This window comes from Odocoileus virginianus, chromosome 7 (genome assembly GCF_023699985.2).
Source record: "Odocoileus virginianus isolate 20LAN1187 ecotype Illinois chromosome 7, Ovbor_1.2, whole genome shotgun sequence".
Classification (NCBI taxonomy): Eukaryota; Metazoa; Chordata; class Mammalia; order Artiodactyla; family Cervidae; genus Odocoileus; species Odocoileus virginianus.
This window is the reverse complement of record NC_069680.1, coordinates 5,760,695-5,784,616: the sequence shown is the minus strand read 5'-3', so window position 1 is coordinate 5,784,616 and position 23,922 is coordinate 5,760,695. Positions and strand designations below refer to the sequence as shown.

The following is a 23,922-nucleotide window of genomic DNA, read 5'->3' as shown; positions in this document are numbered from 1 at the left end:
CCCGCTGATTCTTGACGTCCCCAGGTGCTAGAGGTAGTGCGAGCCAACTATGACACACTCACACTGAAGCTGCAGGATGGCCTGGACCAGTACGAGCGCTACTCGGAGCAGCACAAGGAAGCCGCCTTCTTCAAAGAGCTGGTGAGTGAGCCTTGCCTCTGTCTCTGCCTGTGTTTGTGGACGGCCCTTCCCCGCCACTGGGTTCTACTCTACAGGTGGGTACAGGCTGATGAAATAAGATTGGAGGGGCCTGATTGAATTGGGTTTGCTACTTCTGTCCCACAGCAGTCCAGGAAGGACCAGATGGTAAGAGACAAAGATACTCACCAGAGTATTTGTGCCAGGCTGGGAAGGGTGAGAAGCTTGAGGCAGCAGTGCCCACCTCTCCTCTGCAGCCATGGAGATAGCTCTGTGCAGCTTCAGCTAGGCCTGGAGTTTGATGTGCATTCCCAGTGGCAGCTCTGGCTCATTACTCCTTATCCTATCCTCAGAACAACTAATGGGAGTAATTGATTCTTCTCCTCCTTATGTAACCACTTTGCTAAATTCCTAACTGGGTCCTGGTCTGAGTGCCCTTCCAATCTAGATCTCCAGTCTTTACTCCCTACCCTCATTCCCACTTTCCAGTCACTCAGCTTTCTGCAGCCCCTCCCTTGGCCATCTGAAGCCAGTGAACGCTTGTTCTGTCTCCTCCTCCACCTCCCAGTTGACATCTCCACAGAACTGGACCACCCTATTAGTGGTCCCTTTTCCTGCCCTGCACTTAGAAATTGCCCTCAGGGAAAGCCCAGTCTGGGGCTGGGGTCTGAGACCGGGGCACACAGGCCTCTGTACCCACTTCCCATGTCCTCAGACCTCCCATTGCCAGGGAAGAATTTGCATCAGCCCAGCTTTTTACTTACCCATGCCTAGTCCGTGATGAAGGTGCTAGCTTTAGGTCATCTGTCTTGTGCTAAACCCAGCCCAGCTCTGACCCTGACATGCCATTCCTGGGATTTGGGCCTTCCCCAGGGTGAGGCATATATACTCTGAGCTGAGATAGTGGGCAGCAGGGAAGCCACTAGGGTAAGGAGATAGCAGAATATAGTACTTTTATGGGGCGGTCGGCAAATATTCAAGTTGATCTAGGGGTCAGGTCTTAAGAGATTAAGTTACTAGGAGATGAAGAGGACTGAAGAGGAGAAACATCAAAAGCTGTCTTGAGGCTTTGAGGCACTAGTCTGCACCTTACTTGTGTCTCCGCATAGCTGTACCACTGGCATAGGGGAGCTCAGAGGGTCTGGTTAGATTTGGAGCTAATGAACTTGGGCAGCCTGCTCTTTGCCATGCTGGCCTTTCCTCTGCTTACTGCCTGATGACTTCATTATGTTTCCCATAGCACAGCAGAGACGGAAGAAAAGCTTCCTGGGCTTTGGGGCCTAAGACAGATACACGTTCTTTGTCCCCTTCCTCCCCCACTTTGTCTCTAGGTCAGTGTTCACATCTGTTTCCAATGAATGAATCCATCTGCTGGTTACTCTTAGAACCCACTCAGAGCAGGGAGTTCGGCCCTCCGACCCCTTTCCCCTGCTGACACAGACAGGACTTCCTGCAGGGTTCTCAGTCTCGGGGTAGAAAGCCATCAGTGGAGGGAAGGTTGTGAGAATACAACCAGACTTTCCTCTAAAGCAGGCAGGCACTTTGGGGTATGGAGAGTGCTGGCCCAGGAGCTGAGAAACTAGGTCCTCCTCCCACAGCTGGGACTTGCTGGCTGTTGGCCTCTTTGGGTTGTGCTCCTGCCGTCCATGCCAGACAAGGGCTGCATCTCCAAATGTCCTTTACAACCAGAAAAGTAGATAAATACAGAAGGAGGTTGCGAAGAGCAAAAAAACGCCCACAGAGAGGGAGCTCCAGAGCAGGAGTTCTCTGGCTTCAGTTTCTCCTCCTCCACTAGACCACTGACTGGACCAGTCCCCCTCAGCCTGGCCAAGGCAAGGCCAGAGGCCTGACCTCGGCGCTCCTTCGCTGCCTCTGCTTGTCTCTGCCTCATCAGGTGCTCAGATGTTCTTCTCACAGCCACTCGAATTCTTTCTCTCAGCCTCTCTTTTCTTCCTGCCATCACAGAACTGTTCGCTCACTTACCTGCAGGGATGATAGATGCTAAGAGTTCATTTCCTGAGAGAAATTTCTAGCACTGCATCTTGGCCTTGTGCTTCAGGCACTGCCCTCTACTGTTTGTAATGGACTTTCTCCTGTTTTTTCTCTGCCTGTGCCCTTCCACCTCCCCTCACCTTTTCCCAGGTTCGATCCATTAGCACCAACGTCCGGAGGAACCTGGCCTTCCACACACTCAGCCAGGAAGTCCTGCTCAAGGAATTCTCCACTATCTCCTGAAGCTGCCACGCATACCTGAGCAGCCACTGACTGCCCTTACCCACGAGGCTTCTGGGCTGGAGGGCAGGCCAGGGGCGAGGGCCTGTTCCCAAGGTTGGAGAAAAACACAGACACCAAGTTCTCTCAGTGGAGGCCACACTTCGCTGGAGCTTGGACAGCAGGGGCCAGGATGGGCAAGCCAGGGATAATCTTATTTGGGGAAGGGATGAGTGGGCACAGGGAGACACCTTCAGAAATGTGGGGATTTCTGGGGGTGGGCTTTCTGGACAACCCTTCATATTTCCAATTGAGATTATAAGTTATGGCTACTAATTGTCAGGAGCTATTGGGCAAACCTCAGGGTGATGCCCACATCCATGGGGTCAGTGGCTCACCTAGGCTTCTGAAAACAAACTAACTCTCAGATGTAGGTGGAGCCAGTTCTGCTTTGAGCCCGGGGCTGAGCCGGCCCTGAAATCTGTGTCCCATGCCCCCACCGGCACTTTGTCCAGTCATTAGGACCCTTAGCTCAGGCCTTGGATGGGGTAGTTATGGGGTACCTTCTTTCTATTTTCTGAATCCAGAGCTGACTCCTCTGCTGTCTGACCACCACTTTCTGCATTTGATTCTTGGCACCAGGAGTACCTGTGAGTGTTCCCCTGCCTTCCAGCCCATTGACTCTTCAGCACCACAGGGTCACAATCTTAGCTTTTCATTTTCAATCTGGTTTAAACTGTCTTTAGGGTATGTGTGTGAAATAAACATTGACAGGTTTTCTGAAGCCCTCAGGTGCCTACTTTGCTGGTTCCCTTTCCAGCAGCTTCCCCACCTCCTTAGCCACCCCCTCCTCTGGGAGCCTCTCTTGCCTCTACTGAGCTCCCCTCCACGTGTTCCACCCCCTCACCCGGCTGTTGTTTACATCCAGCCTGCCTGAGAATTTCCTCTGGGGAGGAATCTGTTCCTGTGGTGGTCTGGTGCCTGAAAGGGAGAGAGCTTGCCAGGGCCAGGCTCTGGAACAAGCCAGGTGAGCATCATGGAAAGGCCGACCTTTGGGAAGTTGGCCTGTGTTTCCGCCTCTGGACAGCCTCCATGGGACTACTGCTGTAGGCTTTCCCCGCCCCACAGCTGCCTTTGAAGTAGCTGCTCCTCTGAGCCCCTTCCTTTCTAAAGCACTTTTTAAAGCCTTCAGGATGGCAGGGAGCAAGCAGCATAGGAAGAATCTGGAAGTAAATGCCAGAATCCAGCTGGGAGAGCAGGTCTGGGACCTCCCAGGCTACTCTTCCACTTCAGGTGTCTTTGGGATACTTGCCCTTCCTGGGAACCAGAGTTCCAGCTCCAACACTGAGCAAGTTCCAGAGAATCCATATCGTGCTGCCACGTATAATTGTAGATTCTTAAGATATCGGGGCTGGGTCATCTCTGATGACTAGATGGATAGTTCAGCCTGGGGCATTTAGGGTTTTCCACATTGATGAACCTCAGAGGAGCAGGAGCTGGAAGCTGGTGGCAAGTTGAAGTTATTAAAAATTGATTTGTATGGGACAGACTTTCTAGTGTCTTTTCTACTTCTCCTTAATCTCTGTTACTCAGAACTTCTTCAATGACAGAGTTAAGGTAATCTCCCAGGTGCTGGTCTCATCTGGCTAGGGAACCCCTTATAGGCTCTGTTCCTCAGCCTCCTAGTCTTAGGGGAAGCCAGTTCAGTTCAGAAGTTGGAGCCTTCCTTGCCTTTTGAGTGGAAGGAAGAAGGGAATCCCTCTACCTCCACGTGTGGTGTTAAGGAGGCTAACCAGCCTATTTGGGCTACTTCTGGATTCCTTTCAGGCTTCCCTGTGAAGTGAATAAAGGCAGGTTCAGGGTGTGGGGCAATAAACAGAGCACTTCTTGCCCTCCATTTTAAGGACCCATCTCTTGGCCCATTTAAATACGCCTATGCTCAGAACTCCACATAAGAGTCCCATCTTTTCCTAGAATTTAACCCCCAAAGGAGCTGCCCATGCCCTGTCCATGCACCCATGTCTATACCAGGTCTGTAGCAGACCCTCCAGAGTCAGGGGAAAGCCAGGAATAGGGCATTGCTCCCAAAAATAATCCTTCCTTCAGCTACTTGTCCCTTTCTCATGCCTGAACTCCCACCACAATTCCTGCTGGGTTAATTGAATCAAGTGCTTGGAAATTAATCCAATTGAAAAGATTAAATGTGCTGGGGTCACTTCAGCTGAAGCTTTCCGTCTCAGCAGGTTACTCCTCTGGGGGAGCAATTGGTAGGCAGGATTACCTGGGACACTGCCACCATACCATGAAGACACATCAGACATTGCCCCCCACCAATTCTCATGACACTTGGGGGGTTCATGGGGTTGGAGCCCAGGAAGCATTGTGGGGAACATCCGACAAGTAGGCTCAGCCATTCAGTCGCCATTACTGGGAGCTGGAGATAGCCCAACTCTATGCCTGCCCCTTGCTTCAGAAAAAGGAGCTAATCTAAGGGAAGGAGCCTCATAACAAGGACATTGCCTCTCACCGTTGCCTGCATCCCCAGACCCCTTAATTATTTCCGAAATCCTCTGGAAATCAGAGGGAATCTAGGACAGGGCAGGTGACAGAGTAGAGCAGGGGGCAGGAAAGTTGAAAGAGAAAAAAAGGAACAAAAGAGCGAGAAAGTCTTGAGAAATTGACCTGGTTCAGTCTTTATTTTCTTTTTCTTCCCAGTTGGCTAGCAGAGGTCATTAGATCATGGAAGAAGGCACCCTGAGAGCAAATAGGACCCAGAGACAGGGTTTTGCAGTGGGTGAGGGTAGGGGTCCTTATGAGAGAAAACTGTAGTCCATTGGCCTGAGATGAGCCTGCCTTAAAGGCTGGTTGACCTTTACATCCCCATTCCCCCTTCAAGCGGGCAGGGCAATGGTGGGGGCAACAGAGACTCACACATCGGCAGAGAACCACAGAGAAAACGGGCTGACAGGGAGCTGGCACAGACATACCCCGGCCAGTGCTGAGGGTAGGATCAGGAGTGCTGAGAATCGGCCGGGGAATCCTTACAGTGGGGCCTTGCTGGCCCTGCACCCTCCTCCACCCCCAAGACCCGGGGATTCAGGTTTAGGGGGTAGTGTTGCCAGAGAGCTGGTCTCCTTCCCCGCACTTCTCTGTTCACCCTTTCACCGGGTGCCTCCCCCGAGCTGCAAAGAGGAGGGGGAGGGGGGGAGGGGGAGCCAATCCCGGCAGCGCCAAAGGGGGGAGGTGGCGGTGACAGCCGCGGGGAGGGGGCGGGAGGAGAGGAGAGGCGGCTCGGCTCCAGCTCCGCGCTCTTCTCCGCTCTGCCTCCGGCTCTGCGCTCACCCACTGCCCAAGCCTGCCGCTCCTGTCCCAGTACACCCAGGTGGGCCCTGGACACCGGAGATCCCCTGGCTCCTCGCCCCAGCCCGGACTCTCCGTACCCCAGCCCCCGAGAGCGCGCTGTGCCACCAGGGGGCGCCGTGTGAGCTCCCTATCCCGGCCACCCGGCGCCCCCTCCCACGGCCCAGGTGGGGACGGGAGGGGGGCGCCGGGGGCCATGCGGGGCCAGAGCCGTAAGGAGAGTTTGTCCGATTCAAGAGACCTGGACGGATCCTATGACCAGCTCACGGGTGAGTCGGTGGCTTGGGGGTCGCGGGTGGGGGGGGGGGGGGGGGGGTAGGTTCCATCTCCCCTAACCCTTAAGCTCCTCTGATCCCTGCCAGGCCCTTACCCACACTCTGACCCATTACCAGGCACCCTCCCAGCAGTTCTGGGCAACAGGACACTGAGGTTCAAAACCTTGGGTCCCGCGAGGGATGGGGATTCAGGGGAGAGCAGGTGGGCAGAGGCAGCAGGTGTGGGAATGCGTGACACAAGGCTAGGAGGGGGTCTAGAGTGGGAGGTGTTACGTGCGTGAGCGCCTGTCATTCTGTGTCTGTGTATATGTGTGTGTGTGCGCCTCCCACAGCTGGTTGCCATGTGCCCTGGGCTTGGTGACAGCCTGAGTTAGTGTGATTGCGTGTGATTGTGCAATTGTATGATCCTGTCAGATGTTTCAGTGAGGTTGTGTAGGACCCAGATTGTACTAATGAAGTTGTTTTGGCCATGTATCTCTGTTCTGTGTGCAACTCTGCTTTGGGTGTGTGATTCTGTGTGAAATGCCATGTGACTTACCAGTATGTGTCAGGTTTTCACTTTATGGTGGTATGCCTGTTTGTAAGACTTTGTGACTGTGAACCTCCTGGGACAAGCATGTGTTAAAGTGGGCTGTGTTGTGTTTTGTAATTGTGAGACTGGGTATATTGGTGTTTGATACTGATTGTGTGCTTTCATGTGGTGATGTCTGCAGTGGGGCTCTGTGTCTATGACATATCTTACCCTTGCTGCCTCTCTGGCTTCTTGGTGCAAAAAGGGGTCCTTAGTGCACACCACTGGTTCTCCATGTTTTCCACAAACAGCCCAGTGAACCCAAGGAGGGACTCACTTCCATCTACCCAGCCTGGCTTCCAGCAGTGACACCCAGCTTCTGTGGGGAGGCTCTGGTTAATGCTGGGTCAGTGCCCCTACCCAAAGTATTTAGAGATCATTCTTAACAACTGAAGCTCCTTCAACCCCCAACAGCCCTCCCAAAACTTCACCCAAACCTGGAGGAAAACACACCCTCTTGCTTCCCCTCCAGACCCAGAGATAGAAGCTCTAGGCCTGGGAAGTGCCATGTGGCCTCTTCTTGTAAGTATCTTCCAAACCGTTTTGCTGCCCAGGCATCCTCTCGCTCCCACACTGGGAAGATATGTGAGGCCAGTACATCTGTGCCTGTGCGTATTCCTGGGTTTGGTAGGCAGATCCATGTGTTTGTGTGGGTGACTGTGTCACCTTGTGTACATTTTCCATGTACATGTGTTTCTGTCTCATTGTGCAGCCAACCCAAGAACTCCAAGAGAGAACAGGAGGAGGGAGACTGTCTCCCCTGTGTCTGAAGACAAGCTGAGAAGGTGAAGGGAGGCCAACATCCGTGCCTGTCTTGAGAGGAGTGAGGTTAAGACTTGGGGATGCCAAGAGGACTAGGTGTGACTCACCGACCCTGGAGAGGTTCTAGTCCCTAAGCCCAGACTCCCAGAAGAGGGAGCTCTTCCACTCAGGCAGGCCTCACATGTGACCTAGATGAGCTTCAGACCCGGGTAGATTCCAGAGGTCCAGCTGCCAAGCTCTGCTTTGAATTCTGTTCTCACCAACTCAGGATCCTTGAGAGTAGCAAGTGCCCCAGGGCCCTTATTAGCACCACATCGGTCAGTATTTGCTTCTTGCTTTAATTGATTCTTCCGCTTCACTTGGGCTTCAGTGGTAAAGAATCTGACTGCAATGCAAGAGACCCGGGTTCGATTCCTGGGTTGAGAAGATCCGCTGGAGCAGGGATAGGCTACCCATTCCAGCATTCTTAGGCTTCCCTTGTGGCTCAGCTGGTAAAGAATCCGCCTGTGATGAGGGAGACCTGGGTTCAATCCCTGGATTGGGATGATCCGCTGGAGAAGGGAAAGGCTACCCACTCCAGTATTGTGGCCTGGAGAGTTCCATGGACTTTAGAGTCCATGGGGTCGCAAAGAGTCGGACACGACTGAGTGACTTTCACTTTCACTTTCCCCTTCAGTGGAATCATGCCCTCCCCACTTGGCTGTTTGAATCAGAGATTAGGTAGAAGTGGGGAAGCCCTTGTACTGGAAGATGAAGGAATGGAAGTGTGAATGCCAGCTCTGTTTGACTTTTGCTCTCTGGGCCTCACTTCTCTCATCTGTAAAATGGGAAATACTACTTTCTACCTCCCTATAGAAAGTTCAAAAGTTGACAAGCATCAAGAATTGTGTTCAACGTCAGCATCCACACGACTTGGAAAGTGGGAATAAACACTACCAGGAGCTCTCCTTTCTAAGGAGGACTTATCTTTAACAGGAGATAAATGGGGTTGGGAAGCCAGTATTAAGGCCTTGGGTGTCTGGAGACGCTTGAACTGAAGCCCGAGGGGAAGTCGTTGTCCGCGGTGCTGAAGCACGTGAAAGGCGGAAGTGCAGCACTGCTATTCAGGTTTCCAATGTTACTTGTGCAGGCGGGATTCCTTGGATGGAACCTGGGGGTAACCTTCGATTTCAGTCATCCAAGCCTATCAGGCTGACACGGAGGAGGGGGCGCTAAAATCATACCTCAGGGCATTCTGGGTTGCCCCAGCCGCTTTCCTTACTAGCACACCAGGCTCAAAACAAATCTGAGAGACTTGAGGAGAAACCAGTCTGAGCCCCGCCCCGCATTCAGCCCCTCCAGTCTTACCAGCCCGTCAGGACCGTTTGGCAGTGCGACGAGGTGAGAAAAGGCAGTAATCAGCAGTCGTTCTGTCCAAGCTGGAATCAAGGAAAGAAGAAGATGGGAGAGTTGGGACCTGGCTGGCCAAGGCCTGAACTCGGTCCTGGTCTGAGATCGGAGTCGCTTCTGTCTGGCCATAAATATTGTTCCGAGATTGGGGCGCCCCCGTGTGGTCTTAGTGAAACCATGCCTGCAGAGCTGATTCCAGATGGGGATGTGGCCAGATTTGGTTCCACGAAGTTCAGAGGTGACTCTCGCCTCCTAAATGTAGGATTTTCAGCTAAAAAATATGGAATCCCAGTCGGAGGAGTGGGATCCCCGTAAGCTCTGTTAGAAGGTGTTAGTGGGCCCTGGAAGGGTTTACTTTGGTTATAACCAGATAGGGGTGAGTCTATGAAAGGGATCAGGGCCAGGACTTCGGATAAGGGGGCTTTTCCTCGATGCATTTGGCTGACAATCGGCATGTAATGGGAGTGTGTGAACCCGCTGAACCAGGACATAGCGACACAGAACAGTTCTGTGCCAGACATTCAGAGCCAGAAGCCAGAGGTAGTAAGGGCATGTCCCTGCCATCCCTCTGCCACCCCAATACACTGGTCATTTCCTCCTCTTCCCTCCTACTCTCGTGCCCATTGGTCCAGGAAGTATGGAAGTGTGGGAAGTTGCCATGACAACTAAGTCCTCTAACCCTTCCCCTTCTCTGTCAAAAATGGGAAGAGAAGGGGGCGACGCAGCAATAAAAGATAATGTTTTCGCTCTCTGGATCCTTTTTCAAAAACCATGGGTGCTCCCTTCCCCACCGGAAATTCAGAAAATGTTCCCAGAGAAGGCTCTGAGGGAGAGTCCGTGCTGCCCCTTTCCCGCCCCTCCCCAGTCTGAGCACTTTGGGGGCGGGTGCTTCAGACGATGGGAGCCAGGGTGAGTTCCCCTCTTATGACCTGGAGAGGACAGGAAGCGGAACGTGACTCTACTGCCTGAAACTCTGGTCCTTGTGGGTTTGGCCCTCCCGCGCCGCCCACAAGGGGCCCACTCCTTGGGGGCGGAGATCAGAACGCCCCGAGCCTTGGGGGCGGAGCTTGGCCACTGTGCTCTCAGCAGGACCATGAACAGATGCCCCCGCAGGTGCCGGAGCCCGCTGGGGCAGGCAGCACGATCCCTCTACCAGCTGGTGACTGGGTCACTGTCTCCAGGTATGAGGAAGGGAGGAAGGGGCTGGATCCCTGAAAAAAATAAGCAAAGAAGTGAAATAGCCTTACAGAGGTGGGGAGGAAAACGGTCCCTCGCAGAGATGGAAGGGGCAAGATCCCTCAAAGAAAAGAGTTTAAAGAACAACACTCCCAACAGAAGTGGAGCTTGGGATAGGGTCCCTTAAAGAGAAGGTGGGGACATAGGAGTCTTCAAAGGGGAAAGGACAAGCGGTATCATGGTTCCTCACAATGGTGGAGGAGGGGGCAAGGCTTCTCGATGAGAGCAGAGGTGGGGACCTCAAGCAGGTGGATGTGGGAGATAGAAGGAGGGGGATAGGGATAAAAGGAGGAAGCTTGCAGCAGGCGGGGAAAAGGCAAAACCTTTACTGAACTGCTTAGTTTAATGGGATCTTAAGATGACTAGGGGCAGTGTGCAGAAAGAAAAAAATCCTGAGGTAGGACTGGACCAACATGAACTCAGCTAGTGAGTTTATGCATGATGGGATGGATAGACTTGTGTGGCATAAAAATTGCATGTCACTGTTCTGTCTATCTCTGGGAGTCTGAATTAAGGGGGTTTGTACATCACTGGGGTTGTGATCACTGGGGCCATGCATCCGTGGGGTTACATATCCACCTGGATTCTGTAACACTAAGACTGCACATACTGGAATTCTGTGCTTTAGAGTTGGGTTAAGGGTTCCTGAGTCACAGTAAGTTAGTTGTGTAGACTTCACAAGGTTGTACCTTGGTGTGGGATTTGTGGAATTTATATGGCATGTGGATTGTGGGTATCATATAGAGGCACTGCTGAGATTATGCACACTGTGGGTTTCCTTAGAGCTGCCTGGGTAGGGCCCAAAACATCCAGCATCCCCTCCTCACCTGGCCTGGGGAGACCAAAACAACCTAGCCCATGGCATTCTGGGATCTGTAGTTCTCTGGTTCTCACCATGGTATCCCCTTGAGCCCCTGAGTATAAGCAGGCCTCTTCTTACCATGTGCTCCCAGAAGGAGGGGCCATGGGGCTGAGCCAGAGTCATACTTGGATGTCTCTTGGGGAGCATGTGTCCTCCGAGCCCCTGCTTGGGCCTGTCTCAAGTGACAGATGACTGGAGCCAGGCAGAGCCAGCTCTCAATCATAGCAGGCATGACTTCCAGGCCCTAAAATAGCCCCAAGGCCTAGGGAGGTCATTAATCACCTGATGCAGCTGGGGGCTGCTGTGTTCTAGCCTGGCTGGGGATGGAGTGGGGCTGGAGGGCTGAAAGAAGGGTCTTCACTGGCAGGGTCCTTCACTAGGGGAGCAAGGACAGATGGGAAAGTGGGCCAGTTACCTAGTATGGACCCCCTTCAGAAGGCAGTGTTTCTCTGGGTTTGAACTTCGTAAAGTAAATGACTCAGTGATAGGGGTATTTCTGTGGTGAGATTTGAGGGACCTAAGGAAGAGTTCACCTAATGCTTCAAGATAATTTCCCTTCAGCCCTCACTCTGCCTGAAGAGCTTCCATTAAGACTTCACTCCACTGGATGAAGAGCCAAGTGGCAGAGGGATGCCTGGGGAGGATAGACCTGGGCAAGTTTCTCACAAGGCTCAGAGCCTTGAGAGGTCTCTGAGTAGGGGGAAGAGACAGGCTGAAAAGCAACTTGCTCTTTCACTTCTACTAGATCCTCCCACCAGAGGCATGGGTGATTTAGGACTTGGGTCTCTGAAGGGTGAGGGTAAGGATTAGAAGGAAGAGGAGAGTCCATGGACAGGGCACCTGACTGAATGGTTGTCCATCTGTGAATCAGCAGCAGAGAGGAGGGAGATGCTGCTATGCTGCCTCTTTCAATTCAAATGGTCTGGCTTGGCATCTAAGGCTTCATGGAATTCGCCCCCTTTTTGGTCTTCTCACTCATAGCTCCCCAATAGGAACTAAGCTGCAGTCACTCAGGATTCCTTGACCCCCATACATGTTGGAGAGACAGACTGAAGGAGCTGGCAGATCACTGATTCTGGTTCAAGTCTTGGTCGATCTTTTATCATCTGTATTGTCATGGGAAAGTCACTTCTCTTTGAGCTTCAGTTCCTTCATCTGCAAAATGGGTATAGTTCTACTCTATCTGACCATGTCAGCTGTAATAATAGACCCTACTAGTAGGTCTGTTATGAGAACTAAATGAGATAACATGTCTATAAAGTATCAAAAACAAAAAGCATGCTCAGTAAATGTTGGGCCCTTTATTAAGGCAGACTGCTGACCTTTTCGCCATCCTTAAAGAACTAACGTGTGAGATGAGTGCAATTGTGCAGTAGTTTGAGCATTCTTTGGCATTGCCTTTCTTTGGGATTGGAATGAAAACTGCCCTTTTCCAGTCCTGTGGCCACTGCTGAGTTTTCCAAATTTGCTGGCATATTGAGTGCAGCACTTTCACAGCATCATCTTTCAGGATTTGAAGTAGCTCAACTGGAATTCCATCACCTCCAGTAGCTTTGTTCGTAGTGATGCTTCCTAAGGCCCACTTGACTTCACATTCCAGGATGTCTGGCTCTAGGTGAGTGATCACACCATCGTCATGATCTGGGTTGTGAAGATCTTTTTTGTACAGTTCTTTGTATTCTTGCCACCTCTTCTTAATATCTTCTGCTTCTGTTAGGTTCATACCACTTCTGTCCTTTATTGAGGCTATCTTTGCATGAAATGTTCCCTTGGTATCTCTAATTTTCTTGAAGAGATCTCTAGTCTTTCCCATTCTGTTGTTTTCCTCTATTTCTTTGCATTGATCGCTGAGGAAGGCTTTCTTTTCTCTCCTTGCTATTCTTTGGAATTCTGCATTCAAATGGGAATATCTTTCCTTTTCTCCTTTGCTTTTCACTTCTCTTCTTTTCACAGCTATTTGTAAGGCCTCCTCAGACAGCCATTTTGCTTTTTTGAATTTCTATTCCATGGGGATGGTCTTGATCCCCGTCTCCTGTACAATGTCACAAAGCTCCATCCATAGTTCATCAGGTACTCTGTCTATCAGATCTAGTCCCTTAAGTCTATTTCTCACTTCCACTGTATAATCATAAGGGATTTTATTTAGGTCATACCTGAATGGTCTAGTGGTTTTCCCTACTTTCTTCAATTTCAGTCTGAATTTGGCAATAAGGAGTTCATGATCTGAGCCACAGTCAGCTCCTGGTCTTGTTTTTGCTGACTGTATAGAGCTTCTCCATCTTTGACTGCAAAGAATATAATCAATCTGATTTCGGTGTTGACCATCTGGTGATGTCCATGTGTAGAGTCTTCCCTTGTGTTGTTGGAAGAGGGTGTTTGCTATGACCAGCATGTTCTCTTGGCAAAACTCTATTAGCCTTTGCCCTGCTTCATTCCGTACTCCAAGGCCAAATTTGACTGTTACTCCACGTGTTTCTTGACTTCCTATTTTTGCATTCCAGTCCCCTATAATGAAAAGGACATCTTTTTAGGGTGTTAGTTGTAAAAGGTCTTGTAGGCCTTCACAGACCATTCAACTTCAGCTTCTTCAGTGTTACTGGTTGGGGCATAGGCTTGAATTACTGTGATATTGAATGGTTTGCCTTGGAAACGAACAGAGATCATTCTGTTGTTTTTGAGGTTGCATTCAAGTACTGCATTTCAGACTCTCTTGTTGACCATGATGGCTACACCATTTCTTCTAAGGGATTCCTGCCCACAGTAGTAGATATAATGGTCATCTGAGTTAAATTCACCCATTCCAGTCTATTTTAGTTCGCTGCAGATGGTGATTGCAGCCATGAAATTAAAAGATGCTTACTCCTTGGAAGGAAAGTTATGACCAACCTATATAGTGTATAAAAAGCAGAGACATTACTTTGCCAGCAAAGGTCCATCTAGTCAAGGCTTTGGTTTTTCCAGTGGTCTGTGAGAGTTGGACTGTGAAGAAAGCTGAGTGCCGAAGAATTGATGCTTTTGAGCGGTGGTGTTGGAGAAGACTCTTGAGAGTCCCTTGGACTGCAAGGAGATCCAACCAGTCCATCCTAAAGGAGATCAGTCCTGGGTGTTCATTGGAAGGACTGATGCTGAAGCTGAAACTCCAGTACTTCGGCCAACTCACTGGAAGAGTTGACTCATTGGAAAAGACCCTGACACTGGGAGGGATTGGGGGCAGGAGGAGAAGGGGACAACAGAGGATGAGATGGCTGGATGGCATCACGGACTCGATGGACATGAGTTTGAGTAAACTCCAGGAGTTGGTGATGGACAGGGAGGCCTGGCGTGCTGCGATTCATGGGGTCACAAAGAGTCGGACATGACTGAGTGACTGAACTGAAAGAACTAGCTCAAAAAATACCCTCTCCAGGTTTTTCCTGGGCTCCCAGTTAGAGCTCATTTCATGGCCTGTTCTTGAACAGTTCCTAGTGAACACACGACAAATATTTTTTGAATGAATAGTTGCCTTATAGTTCTGTCAATGACTGTCTCTCCCTGCCCAGGAAGCCAAAACCCTGTTTGGTTCACCTTTGTTGCACAGGCACTGGCTCAGAGCCTGGCATTCAATTTGTATAGGTCCAATATTTTTAATATCTTTGCCCTCTAGGAGCTGAGAATCTAATTGAGGAAACAGAATTGATCCAGAAAGACCTGAGTTCAAATTTGCAACATCCTTTTTTAGCTAGGTGACCTTGAGTGAGTTCCTTTACTTCTCTGGGCCTCATTTACCTCATCAGTGAAATGGGCACAATACTTTTCATCTGCATACTTCATGGGGTTGTCATGAGAAGCCATGGAAGTAACAATGTTTGTGGAAATGCTTTATAAATTGTTAAGAGCTGTAGAAATGTAAGCAGGAGAATGTTATTAATAATAACAGCAAACAATTATAAACAGTTACTCTGTGCTTGGAATTATTCTGACAGCTTTCCATGTATTAGTTCATTTCAGAGGGCCTCAAGACCACAGGAGTTAGGAAACTGAGGCACACAGAGATTAAGAACTTGCCCAGTTAATTGCAAGTGGCAGATCTAAACTCAAGAAGCTTGGCACCCTCACCCACACTATTTCCTACCATGCTATGCTGCCTCCTTTTACTGTTCCCGCTAATAACATTACAGACATAGGTTCTGAGTTTTGAGGGCCCAACAATGAGTATGGTAGAATTTCAGGTAGCTGGGAGCCTGCTGAGGGCTGGAGGTTCTGAAGAAAAGGGAATTTAAACTGTCCCTAAAGGACAGGTAAGAATGTAGGACAGGAGAGCAGAGGGTGAGCATTCCAGGCAGAGGGACTAGCAGGAGCAGCCGTTAGAAACAGCACCGAGTTTTCTGTATTTGGGGGACAGTGAGTAGGCCAAGCTGGCTCAAAAAAGAAATCTGCTGATGAGAACAGGGGAAGAGTATTAAATGCCATACATGGATTTTGGAAGGTGAGAAGGAGATACTGAATATTTGCTCATTTTATCTGTAAACCCTTCAAAGGTGTGTAACCTTCAAAGGTGTGAGAAACCAAAAACAGTCCCTGAGTTGACTTCTTCCTGGAGGAAGAAGGGGAGAGGGGCAAGGTCTTGGCCAGTCATTCCCACACCTTCCCAAGGATGTTGGGAGAAGGAAGGGGTAAGATAAATGGTGTGAGATGAAGGCCTGACCCCCAGTGGTGGCCTTGTAGAACTGCAGATCCGTGAACCTCAAATGAAGCAGTAGGGACTACCCCCCATCCCCAAGTTGAGTTCAGTCGTTCAGTTGTGTCTGACTCTGTGCGACCCCATGGACTGCAGCACGCTAGGCTTCCCTGTCCATCACTAATTCCTGGAGCTTACTCAAACTCATGTCCATCAAGTCAGTGATGCTATTCTCTGTCTTCTTCTCCCACCTTCAATCTTTCCCAGCATCAGGGTCTTTTCAAATGAGTCAGTTCTTCGCATCAGGTGGCCAAAGCATTGGCATTTCAGCTTCAGCATCAGTCCTTCCAATGAATATTCAGGACTGATTTCCTTTAGGATGGACTGGTTGGATCTCCTTGCAGTCCAAGGGACTCTCAAGAGTCTTCTCCAACACCACAGTTCAAAAACATCAATTCTTTGGTGGTCAGCTTTCTTTATAGTCCAACTCTCACATCCATACATGACCACTGGAAAAACTATACCTTTGACTAGATGGACCTTTGTTGGCAAAGTAATGGCTCTGCTTTTTAATATTCTGCCTAGGTTGGTCATAACTTTCCTTCCAAGGAGCAAGCGTCTTTAATTTAATGGCTGCAGTCACCATCTGCAGGGATTTTGGAGCCCCCAGAAATAAAGTCTGTCACTGTTTCCATTGTTTCCCCATCTATTTGCCATAAGTGATGGGTCCAGAGGCTATGATCTTAGTTTTCTAAATGTTGAGTTTTAAACCAACTTTTTTACTCTTGACTTTAACTTTGAGGCTGACACACAGTCATCTCAGAGCTGTATAGGCAGGGAAGGGTCCCTCGGGTTAATACTCCTAAACTGGGCCTCCTGTGTGAGCAAGCTGTCTATGAAGGGAGCCACTGTACTGTCGTGTAGTTTAGAGTGCAGGCTCAGTCAGGATGGCTGAAAATTGAAGATCTGACACTTAGTGATCTTGGAGATTTGCTTAAACTCCTTTTGCCTAGTTTTCCCACCCATAATGTGGGGGTAACAGTACCTCTTTCATAGGTTTATTGTGCAGATTCAGTGTGAAGATGTCACACTGCACATTATCTAGCACATACTGAGTGCTCAGTCCCTCACCAGCTGTGGCAGTAGCCCAGAGGCTGGTGTTTCCTGGCTCCTTGACTCAGCAAGCCTCTCTCCACCTGCTACCACACACCACCGCCTGGAGGGAGACTGGAAAATGGGGGAAGAGCTCCAGGACTGCACCCGGGGCGGCTGGGTGGCTCTCTTGGAAGGTTCAGGTTTCCCTCTAGCCCTGGGTTTCTCCTGTCAGCTCTGTAAAGATTCCCAAAGAGCAGGCAGGACTTTGGCAGCTCCAGAGTGAGGCCCCTGCCAGAAGGAAGGGAAGAGCATGCCCATCCTTTCCTGATTTTCCCAACCCAGGGATCGAACCCAGGTCCCCCCGCATTGCAGGTGAATTCTTTACCAACTGAGCTATCAGGGAAGCCCTTCCTCTCCCAAGGAGGTTGATTCTCTGGGTCCTAAAGTCAGCTTCAATGAGTCCCCTCCCCAGAGGGTCATGTTAGGGCTATGCGGCCTTTTTTCCCTGCCCAGGCTATTGGACCTAATCCTCCCTCCCCTGGGCCTCAATTTCCCTGTCTGTGGCCAGGGGGAAGAAGAGTGCTTCTCACCTCTTAGTCTCCATGGCAACCTCGATCAATGTTGGTAGTGTCCTCCTGACTGGAGAGGTCACTGCCTTCTCCTCCCTTATGTTTTCATACAGTTTCATGCAGATACAATTACACAACCACCACAGACCCATACTCCTAACTATAGGATACATTCATATTACCAGTCTTCAGACCCCTATGTCACAACCCTGCTAAAATATAGATACCTCACACTCTATGCACACTCAGAAATACTCCAATACACTCACACACACCACAGACACCCAGGTTACATACCCATATACACCACACACATCCCTAAGACAGGTGCACAATTGTGTAAACACAGAGAGACATATATAAAAGGTATACATTCTCTGCACACAAACACAGGAATATACACACATGAAGACACCCAGACACTCATAACATATTCTTACGCATGTACAGTTCCTAGTTTCTCTGTCTTACAGACACACACACACACTGCCAGCCCCTGACTTCTAAGCATAGGTCTTCCCTCTGCCCCTCTGGCACAGAGTAGCCACAACGTGTCTGAGGGAATCTCCTCAGGGGCAGAGGCAGGTCACTGCTCCTCCCCTGGCCTGGCCTGGGCCGTATCCTTCTCACCAGAAGCTCCGGAGGAGGTATCAATCTATAGGCTGAAGTGGTCCCCACGAAGAGGAAGAGGCTGTGGCTGGGAGGCCTGTGGGGAGGCAGGGTGAGGGGGGAGAGGGAGGAGATCCGGGGAAGGAGCAGGAAGGGAGACTGCAGGCGGTTGGGGAGCCTGAGGGGGAGGAAGCGTGCGTAGGGCGGGCCAGCCTCAGCCTGGGGGGCCATGCCCCAGGCCACCATGAACCTGGAAGGGCTGGAGATGGTCGCTGTGCTTGTGGTCCTCGCCCTGTTTGTCAAGGTCCTGGAGCAGTTTGGCCTCTTTGAGCCTGTCTCCTTGGAAAGTAACGCAGGTATCTGGGCACGTCTGGTCTGCTGGCTAGAGGGTTGGGGACTTTATGACCAGGGTGGGGGCTGCAGGGGTAAGCAGGTTAGTAATGAGATGGGGTATCTGGGGGAGGGGAAGAGAGAAGGTGGGGGAGTAGGACATCATGGAGAGGTAAAGAGGGGGACTCAAGGGGTGGATCTGTGGAGGAAGAGAGGGAATCTGGAGGACCGGGTGTCTGAGGGAGGTGAGGAAAGAGGGTGAGGAGGCAGGGCGGTGGTGAGGGGTACAGCATGGGGGGACTGGGACTGGAGATAAGGAGAAACTGGAGGAATGAGGAAAAGTCTGGAGATAGGCAAGGTATCCAGAATAGAGAAAGGAGGTTCTGGGAATCCTGAGATAACACCAGACTTCTGTGGGGGCGGTCCCCTTTTGGGGCCAGGGACCCACAATGGCTCTGAAGATGTGACTCTCCACACCTGCATCCTTACAGGTTTGGGTCACAGTATGTGTGGACTCAGTGTGTGAGAGATACAGGGGTGGTGTGACTGGGTGTTCACGTGTGTAAGAAAGGACAAAATGTGTGACTACTTGAACCTGTGTATGTGACAGGAATGTGAGTGTGTCTGAGTGACAGTGTGTGTAGCTTTATGACATGGCAAAGGTGCCTGAGGGGCACGGAGTGTGTGGCTGAGCCTCTTGGGGTATCTGATTGTGTGTGTGGCTGTTTCAGAGTTCCTCAGGATATGCCAGCTCCATACCCAAGGCAAAGGATGGGATGGGTTCTGGAGGGACAAGAGTTGGGGATACTGTGACTGAAACATTCATAGATCAACTCTGGTAGGAGAGTGAGGGGTGAGTCAGATCAGGGACCCTGCTTCCCAAGACTCCTTGCCTCTCCTAGGTCCTCTCAGGATCTGAGGGTAGAATGGGCTCCAGAGCCTAGACATTGTGAGTGGGAAGTCAGTTCTCCATCTGACCCCAAAGTCAAGTGGGAAGAGTGATACTGAAGGTAGAGAGGGGAGCAGGTTCTGCCTTCTCCAGGGATTTTTAGCCTCTTCTTTTTCATACCAAGAACTGTGCAACTTCATAGCATGGCTGTTCCCTAGTTCCATTATGGACAGGACTGCAGGGTAGACACGTGGGAGAACTGAAAAGATATAAAAGGAGCTGAGGTCAAGAAGAAGGCTCATGAATTGCCTGCTTTAGGGTTCAGTAAGAGCAGAAAATTCTTAGTCTACCCTCCATCCTCTGCTGCATTTATTGAAGTGGGGTGAGGTGCAGGGATTGGTATTGGATGCATTGGGATTCATTCAGTCCTGAAAAGTTGAAGTCAGTTGGGATCTAACTTGCCATCCCCTTTAGACTGTTGGTGCAAGAGAGGGGTGGACATCCAAGGAAACGCAGACATTCTGTCTGCTGAAGGCACCCCCTTTCTCTCCACAATTCAGAAGAGCCTAGAGGAGACTGAGTCCTTGAAGCAGACAGGGGACCAGATGGGGGCATGTGTGAAGATGGGGAGGTTGGGAGAGGCGCGGGAGCCATCCCCCAGTCCAGAGGCTACTGTACCACCGGAGGCCCCCAGCACAATAGGCTTTGGGAAACCGAAGTCTGGGCTAATGGAGTCCTGGGCCAGGGGCCAAACCGCCATCGATCACCCACCCAGCTCACTGCCTCCCTCCCTCCGCCCCATAGCTCCGGGAGGGAGAGGACAAGTGGGAGAGAGAGGAGGTGCCAACTTCAAGCAGTTCCTTCCCGGGAGCAGAGCATCTTCTTGAGGGTGGAGCCTGGCTTGGGAGGCAGGGCCTGTAAAGGAGCTGGGGTGTCAACCTACCACTAAGGAAGTTGGGCCCCTCCAGGAATGGACTGAAGCCAACTTCAGTCGGTGTGACAGGTTCAGTGAGCTCTGGCCCTGGAGTCTGGAGGTGAGTGCAGCCAGGACACAGACAACAGGAACTTTCAGGGTCTCCCTGGAATACAATTAGAGCCACAGGATACATATATAAGTAAGGGGAAGTGAGGAGGACTGTAATTAGTGGACTCCAGATAGTCCTACATGACAACAAAATACTCATCTCCAAAGTCTGTCATTGCCTCAAAGTTTGCTATCATTTCACCTTCAAAGAGTAAGTCATACTGGAAAGGACTGGGAGGGGACATACTTTTAGGGTGGATGAATTAGCTGAGAACTCTATTCTGCTGGCATGAAGATTCTAGGTGCCTTGAAATGAGGGATTATAGGAAAGAAAGGTCCGTGTGCTCAGGGCAAATGCAGGTTCTGAGGGTAAGGTGCACCTTAGGTATCTGGTGCCATGGGCACCTAGGTTACAATATGATATGAGCATGATGACCATACTGTGACATGATGCCCCAGGGTCATTGTGTGTTCTTTGTGTGGTTTGATCGATCATGCTGTGTGTAAGATAGCCTATATGGCCTACATGTCTGTCTGTTTTTTCCTGGGTCAGTCACATTTCTGTATGTTTGTATTAAAGAGTAAGTACTAGGTCAAAGTAGGTATGTCTCTGTGTGTGTGTGTGTGTGCATGTGTTGGGAGGCCACTGGGTTTGAGTGAGGTACTGGGTATCAAGCTGTCCCTGTGTGGCATCCATCACTCTGTAATTTATTGTTCTATGTATACACACCTGTCACTGTATATGTGTGTGTGTGAGAGAGGTGTCCTTGGGTTGGACATCATCCTCAGAGGTCCAGCTATATAGCACTGGAGCCAAGGACACTGGGTCAACAAAGACTGAGGCCAATATGCCACTTTTCCCCACCCCCACCATCTTGCTGTCCCCAGCTGTGTCCCTTTATACAAGGTGCCCGAGCCATCTTGGTGGACCTTCCGTGCCTGTGAAACCCACTGGACCCCCCTAACCTGCCCCAGCTACTCTCTCCACACCCCCCCCCCCCCATCTTTCCCCAACACCCGCCCCCAGCCGGGGTCGATTTGTGATGATGGGGAGGGTACAGGGAATGGAGGGACAGCGGGGTTAATGTTCCCTCCTGGGGTCTTCTCTCTTCCCAGGCCACCCTCCAGGGCCCACTAAAAAAGCGCTGAAGCAGCGGTTCCTCAAGCTGCTGCCATGCTGCGGGCCCCAAGCCCTGCCCTCAGTCAGTGAAAGCAAGTGCCTCTCCTGTGCTTCCGGGGGTGGGGCCCGTGTGTGCCTGGGGTGTAAGGAGTGTGAGAGTGCGTGTGGGCGTGACCAACTTGGCAGAGGTGGGCTGGGCGCTGGCTGACCCTGGTGTGAGGGGGCGTGATTACCCAGGGAATGTGTGGGCGTGGTCAGCATGGAGGCGGGGCCTAAGTGTGGGCCATCTGGGTCTGAGAAATGGGCGGGATCTGGATTTTGGGGCATGGTCAGTGTGACAGGCTGAGGTCTCTCTGATCCTGTGTGAGTGTGGCCACGGTGGCAGAGGTGGGACCAGGTGGCTGTGAGGGTCTGTGCTTGGGGTTGTTGTCTGGCCGCCCTCCCTGCCCTTGGGCATGTTTTGGACTTTGAGAGGTAGGTTACCAGTGCCTTGACTAGACGGATACAAGTGTAAGGGCCGAGTCCACCTTCCTTCAGATACCAGGATACTGGAGTTTTATAGGACCAGCCTGGTCTCCAGTTGAGTGACCTCACTTTGTAGGCCTCAGTTTCCTCATTTGGGCCTTGTCCACCTCCCAGGATTATACATACTGCATTTTGCAAGCTATAAAGACCCGGGTTGTAGTCACTACTGGAGAATGTCATTGTGTTTGATTCTGCTGGGTCCCACATGGGGGTAGATTCCGAAAAAGGGCAGGTGTGATATGCATAAGGTCCGATTTGTGTGTGTCTGTGCTCATTCGTTACGTGTGCCTTTGCGTGCGCGCGGAGATGGGGAGTATGCATTGTAACAAGCAGGTCTGTGAGATTTGCTGTGAGTGTGAGGGGCGAGGTGTGTGCAGTTGGCCGTGTCTTCCGCTTTCTCGGTGACAGTTCGCTCCCTTCAGCATTAGCCGCCCCAGCCTCCCTCCGCCCCCACAGACCCCGCCTACTGGACCCAGGTGACTTATTCTCCTGGTGGGGGCGGGTGCGGGGAACTTTGGGAGCCTGGGTTGGGGGCATCTGCCTGGGGACTGGATGTTGGGAACTGGGGTGGGGCTGAGATGGGGCCGGGGTGGTGGCCTTCTCTAAGGCACACTAGGGGTGTGGCAGGAGTTGGGCTATGGATGGGGCTTGGCTGGAGCTGGGCGGGGCATGGCTGGGCATGGCTGGGATAGGCGGGGCTTGGCTGGAGGGCTGGGTCTGGGCGGGGCAAGGGTGAGGCTGGGCGGATCTGAGTTTGGTAAGGGAAGGCCCAGAGTTCCCACCCTCAGAAGCCCCTTCTCCAACCCAGTTTTCCTGCTCCTGTCCTGGGATGAAGATGGGACTGGGGGCCTTCCCCTGCAACCAGGGATCAAGGGTCCAGGGGCCAGCGCTGACTCAGACCGCTGGCTCTGGGGCCAGGCCTGGCCTTGGACTAAGCCCGCTGATAAACTTCGAAGCTGACTTGGTGTCTTCTTTCCTTGCCTTGAAGTCCCTGGCTCGGGATCAGGGGAACTGGCAGGCTGGTCTCCTGCGTCGGAGATGGAGCGGGGGGGTGGGGTGGGGGGGTTGGATAGTTAAGTGATTCTGAAGAGGGATCATGGGGGACAGGCCTGAGGCGCGGCTGTCCCCCCCCTCCCCCAACTGCCCCCACCCCGCAGACAGCGTGGAGGATGAGTTTGAGTTGTCCACCGTGTGTCACCGGCCCGAGGGTCTGGAGCAGCTGCAGGAGCAAACCAAATTCACACGCAAGGAGCTGCAGGTCCTGTACCGGGGTTTCAAAAACGTGAGCGCAAAGATCAGTCTAGCTGGGGAGGGGCGGGGTCTGTGCAGGACTTTTCTCGCTTCCGGGAGGGAGGGACAGCTCCTAGCTAGGGACGCCTGCCAGTTTAAGAAGGGAGCCTGTAGGCTGGCCTGTCTGCTCTGTGCTTTTTATTTGTGCGCTTGGGAGATGTCTTCCCTCCAATAGAAGAGCTACATGGTGAGCCCCCTAGAGACGCAAAGACTTCCCACCTCTCTGGGAGTCTCTGACCACAGAGGGTGGGGTGGGAACGTGGGTGAGATGACGGGCGGTAAGTAGAAGATGGTTTCCTCTCTTCCTTTAGTCTGCTTTCCCTCCCCACCCTACCCACAGGAATGTCCCAGTGGAATTGTCAATGAGGAAAACTTCAAGCAGATTTACTCCCAGTTCTTTCCTCAAGGAGGTAAGGAGACAAGTCCTTGGGGAGAGGTTCTGGAGGGGTTGGAAATGCCAAGTTGGGAGTTGGCAGAGCCCCACAGAGGTAGGGAGGTAGGAAGTCTGCTCCTGTCTGGAAGCCAAGCTTGCTCACCACACTTATCCTACAGACTCCAGCACATACGCCACTTTTCTCTTCAATGCCTTTGACACCAACCATGATGGCTCAGTCAGTTTTGAGGTGAGCTGGAGGAGGTGGGCCAGGGAAGCATGTTTCCTGGAACTTCAAGGCCAACCCAAACCCAGGTTGAGTGAAGGTACCTGAAGACTCATTTTCCCCTGCCTCCTTTCTAGGACTTTGTGGCTGGTTTGTCGGTGATTCTTCGGGGAACCACAGATGATAGGCTGAACTGGGCCTTCAACCTGTATGACCTCAACAAGGATGGCTGTATTACCAAGGAGGTCAGGGGCAACTGATGAGCTGGGGGTGGGGGGTTATATGTGTATGGGGACAGGCACAGGGCCCCTGGGGGGGAATGTGACCCACATGTGCATCAGCAAGGGCTGAGGTCTGCCCCAGGCCCCAGGCCTTCTAGTTAGGAGGTTGGAGACTCTGAGGAGGGATCCT

The 23,922-nt window shown here is 51.6% G+C and overlaps 2 protein-coding genes and 1 long non-coding RNA gene across 9 annotated transcripts in view; 2 read left to right on the top strand and 1 right to left on the bottom strand.

Annotated features, from left to right (window-relative positions):
* ARMH3 (armadillo like helical domain containing 3) overlaps positions 1-3,894 on the top strand; it is a 174,786-nt gene extending 170,892 nt beyond the window's left edge. For all 3 annotated transcript variants that reach the window (XM_020897830.2, XM_020897832.2, XM_020897831.2), the window contains exons 25-26: positions 25-141; positions 2,281-3,894. In XM_020897830.2, the coding sequence (XP_020753489.1) occupies positions 25-141; positions 2,281-2,373 (210 nt within the window). In that variant the 3' untranslated portion in view covers positions 2,374-3,894. The remainder of the gene's footprint in view (positions 1-24; positions 142-2,280) is intronic.
* A 1,704-nt stretch (positions 3,895-5,598) lies between these two features.
* KCNIP2 (potassium voltage-gated channel interacting protein 2) overlaps positions 5,599-23,922 on the top strand; it is a 20,336-nt gene continuing 2,012 nt past the window's right edge. Inside the window, exons 1-7 of one of the 5 annotated variants that reach the window (XM_020897817.2) lie at positions 5,599-5,978; positions 21,094-21,189; positions 22,045-22,098; positions 22,780-22,904; positions 23,253-23,322; positions 23,465-23,535; positions 23,649-23,756. In XM_020897817.2, the coding sequence (XP_020753476.1) occupies positions 5,906-5,978; positions 21,094-21,189; positions 22,045-22,098; positions 22,780-22,904; positions 23,253-23,322; positions 23,465-23,535; positions 23,649-23,756 (597 nt within the window). In that variant the 5' untranslated portion in view covers positions 5,599-5,905. Of the gene's footprint in view, positions 5,979-9,781; positions 9,888-17,946; positions 18,082-21,093; positions 21,190-22,044; positions 22,099-22,779; positions 22,905-23,252; positions 23,323-23,464; positions 23,536-23,648; positions 23,757-23,922 lie in introns of those variants that run through there. The other 4 variants (XM_020897821.2, XM_020897826.2, XM_020897824.2 and 1 more) reach the window with 4 other exon arrangements.
* Positions 17,963-23,922, bottom strand: part of LOC139035959 (uncharacterized) — a 14,446-nt gene continuing 8,486 nt past the window's right edge. Inside the window, exons 2-3 of the long non-coding RNA XR_011488607.1 lie at positions 19,897-20,032; positions 17,963-19,212 (exon numbers count right to left, since the gene is read on the bottom strand). This is a non-coding gene — a long non-coding RNA (uncharacterized lncRNA). The remainder of the gene's footprint in view (positions 19,213-19,896; positions 20,033-23,922) is intronic.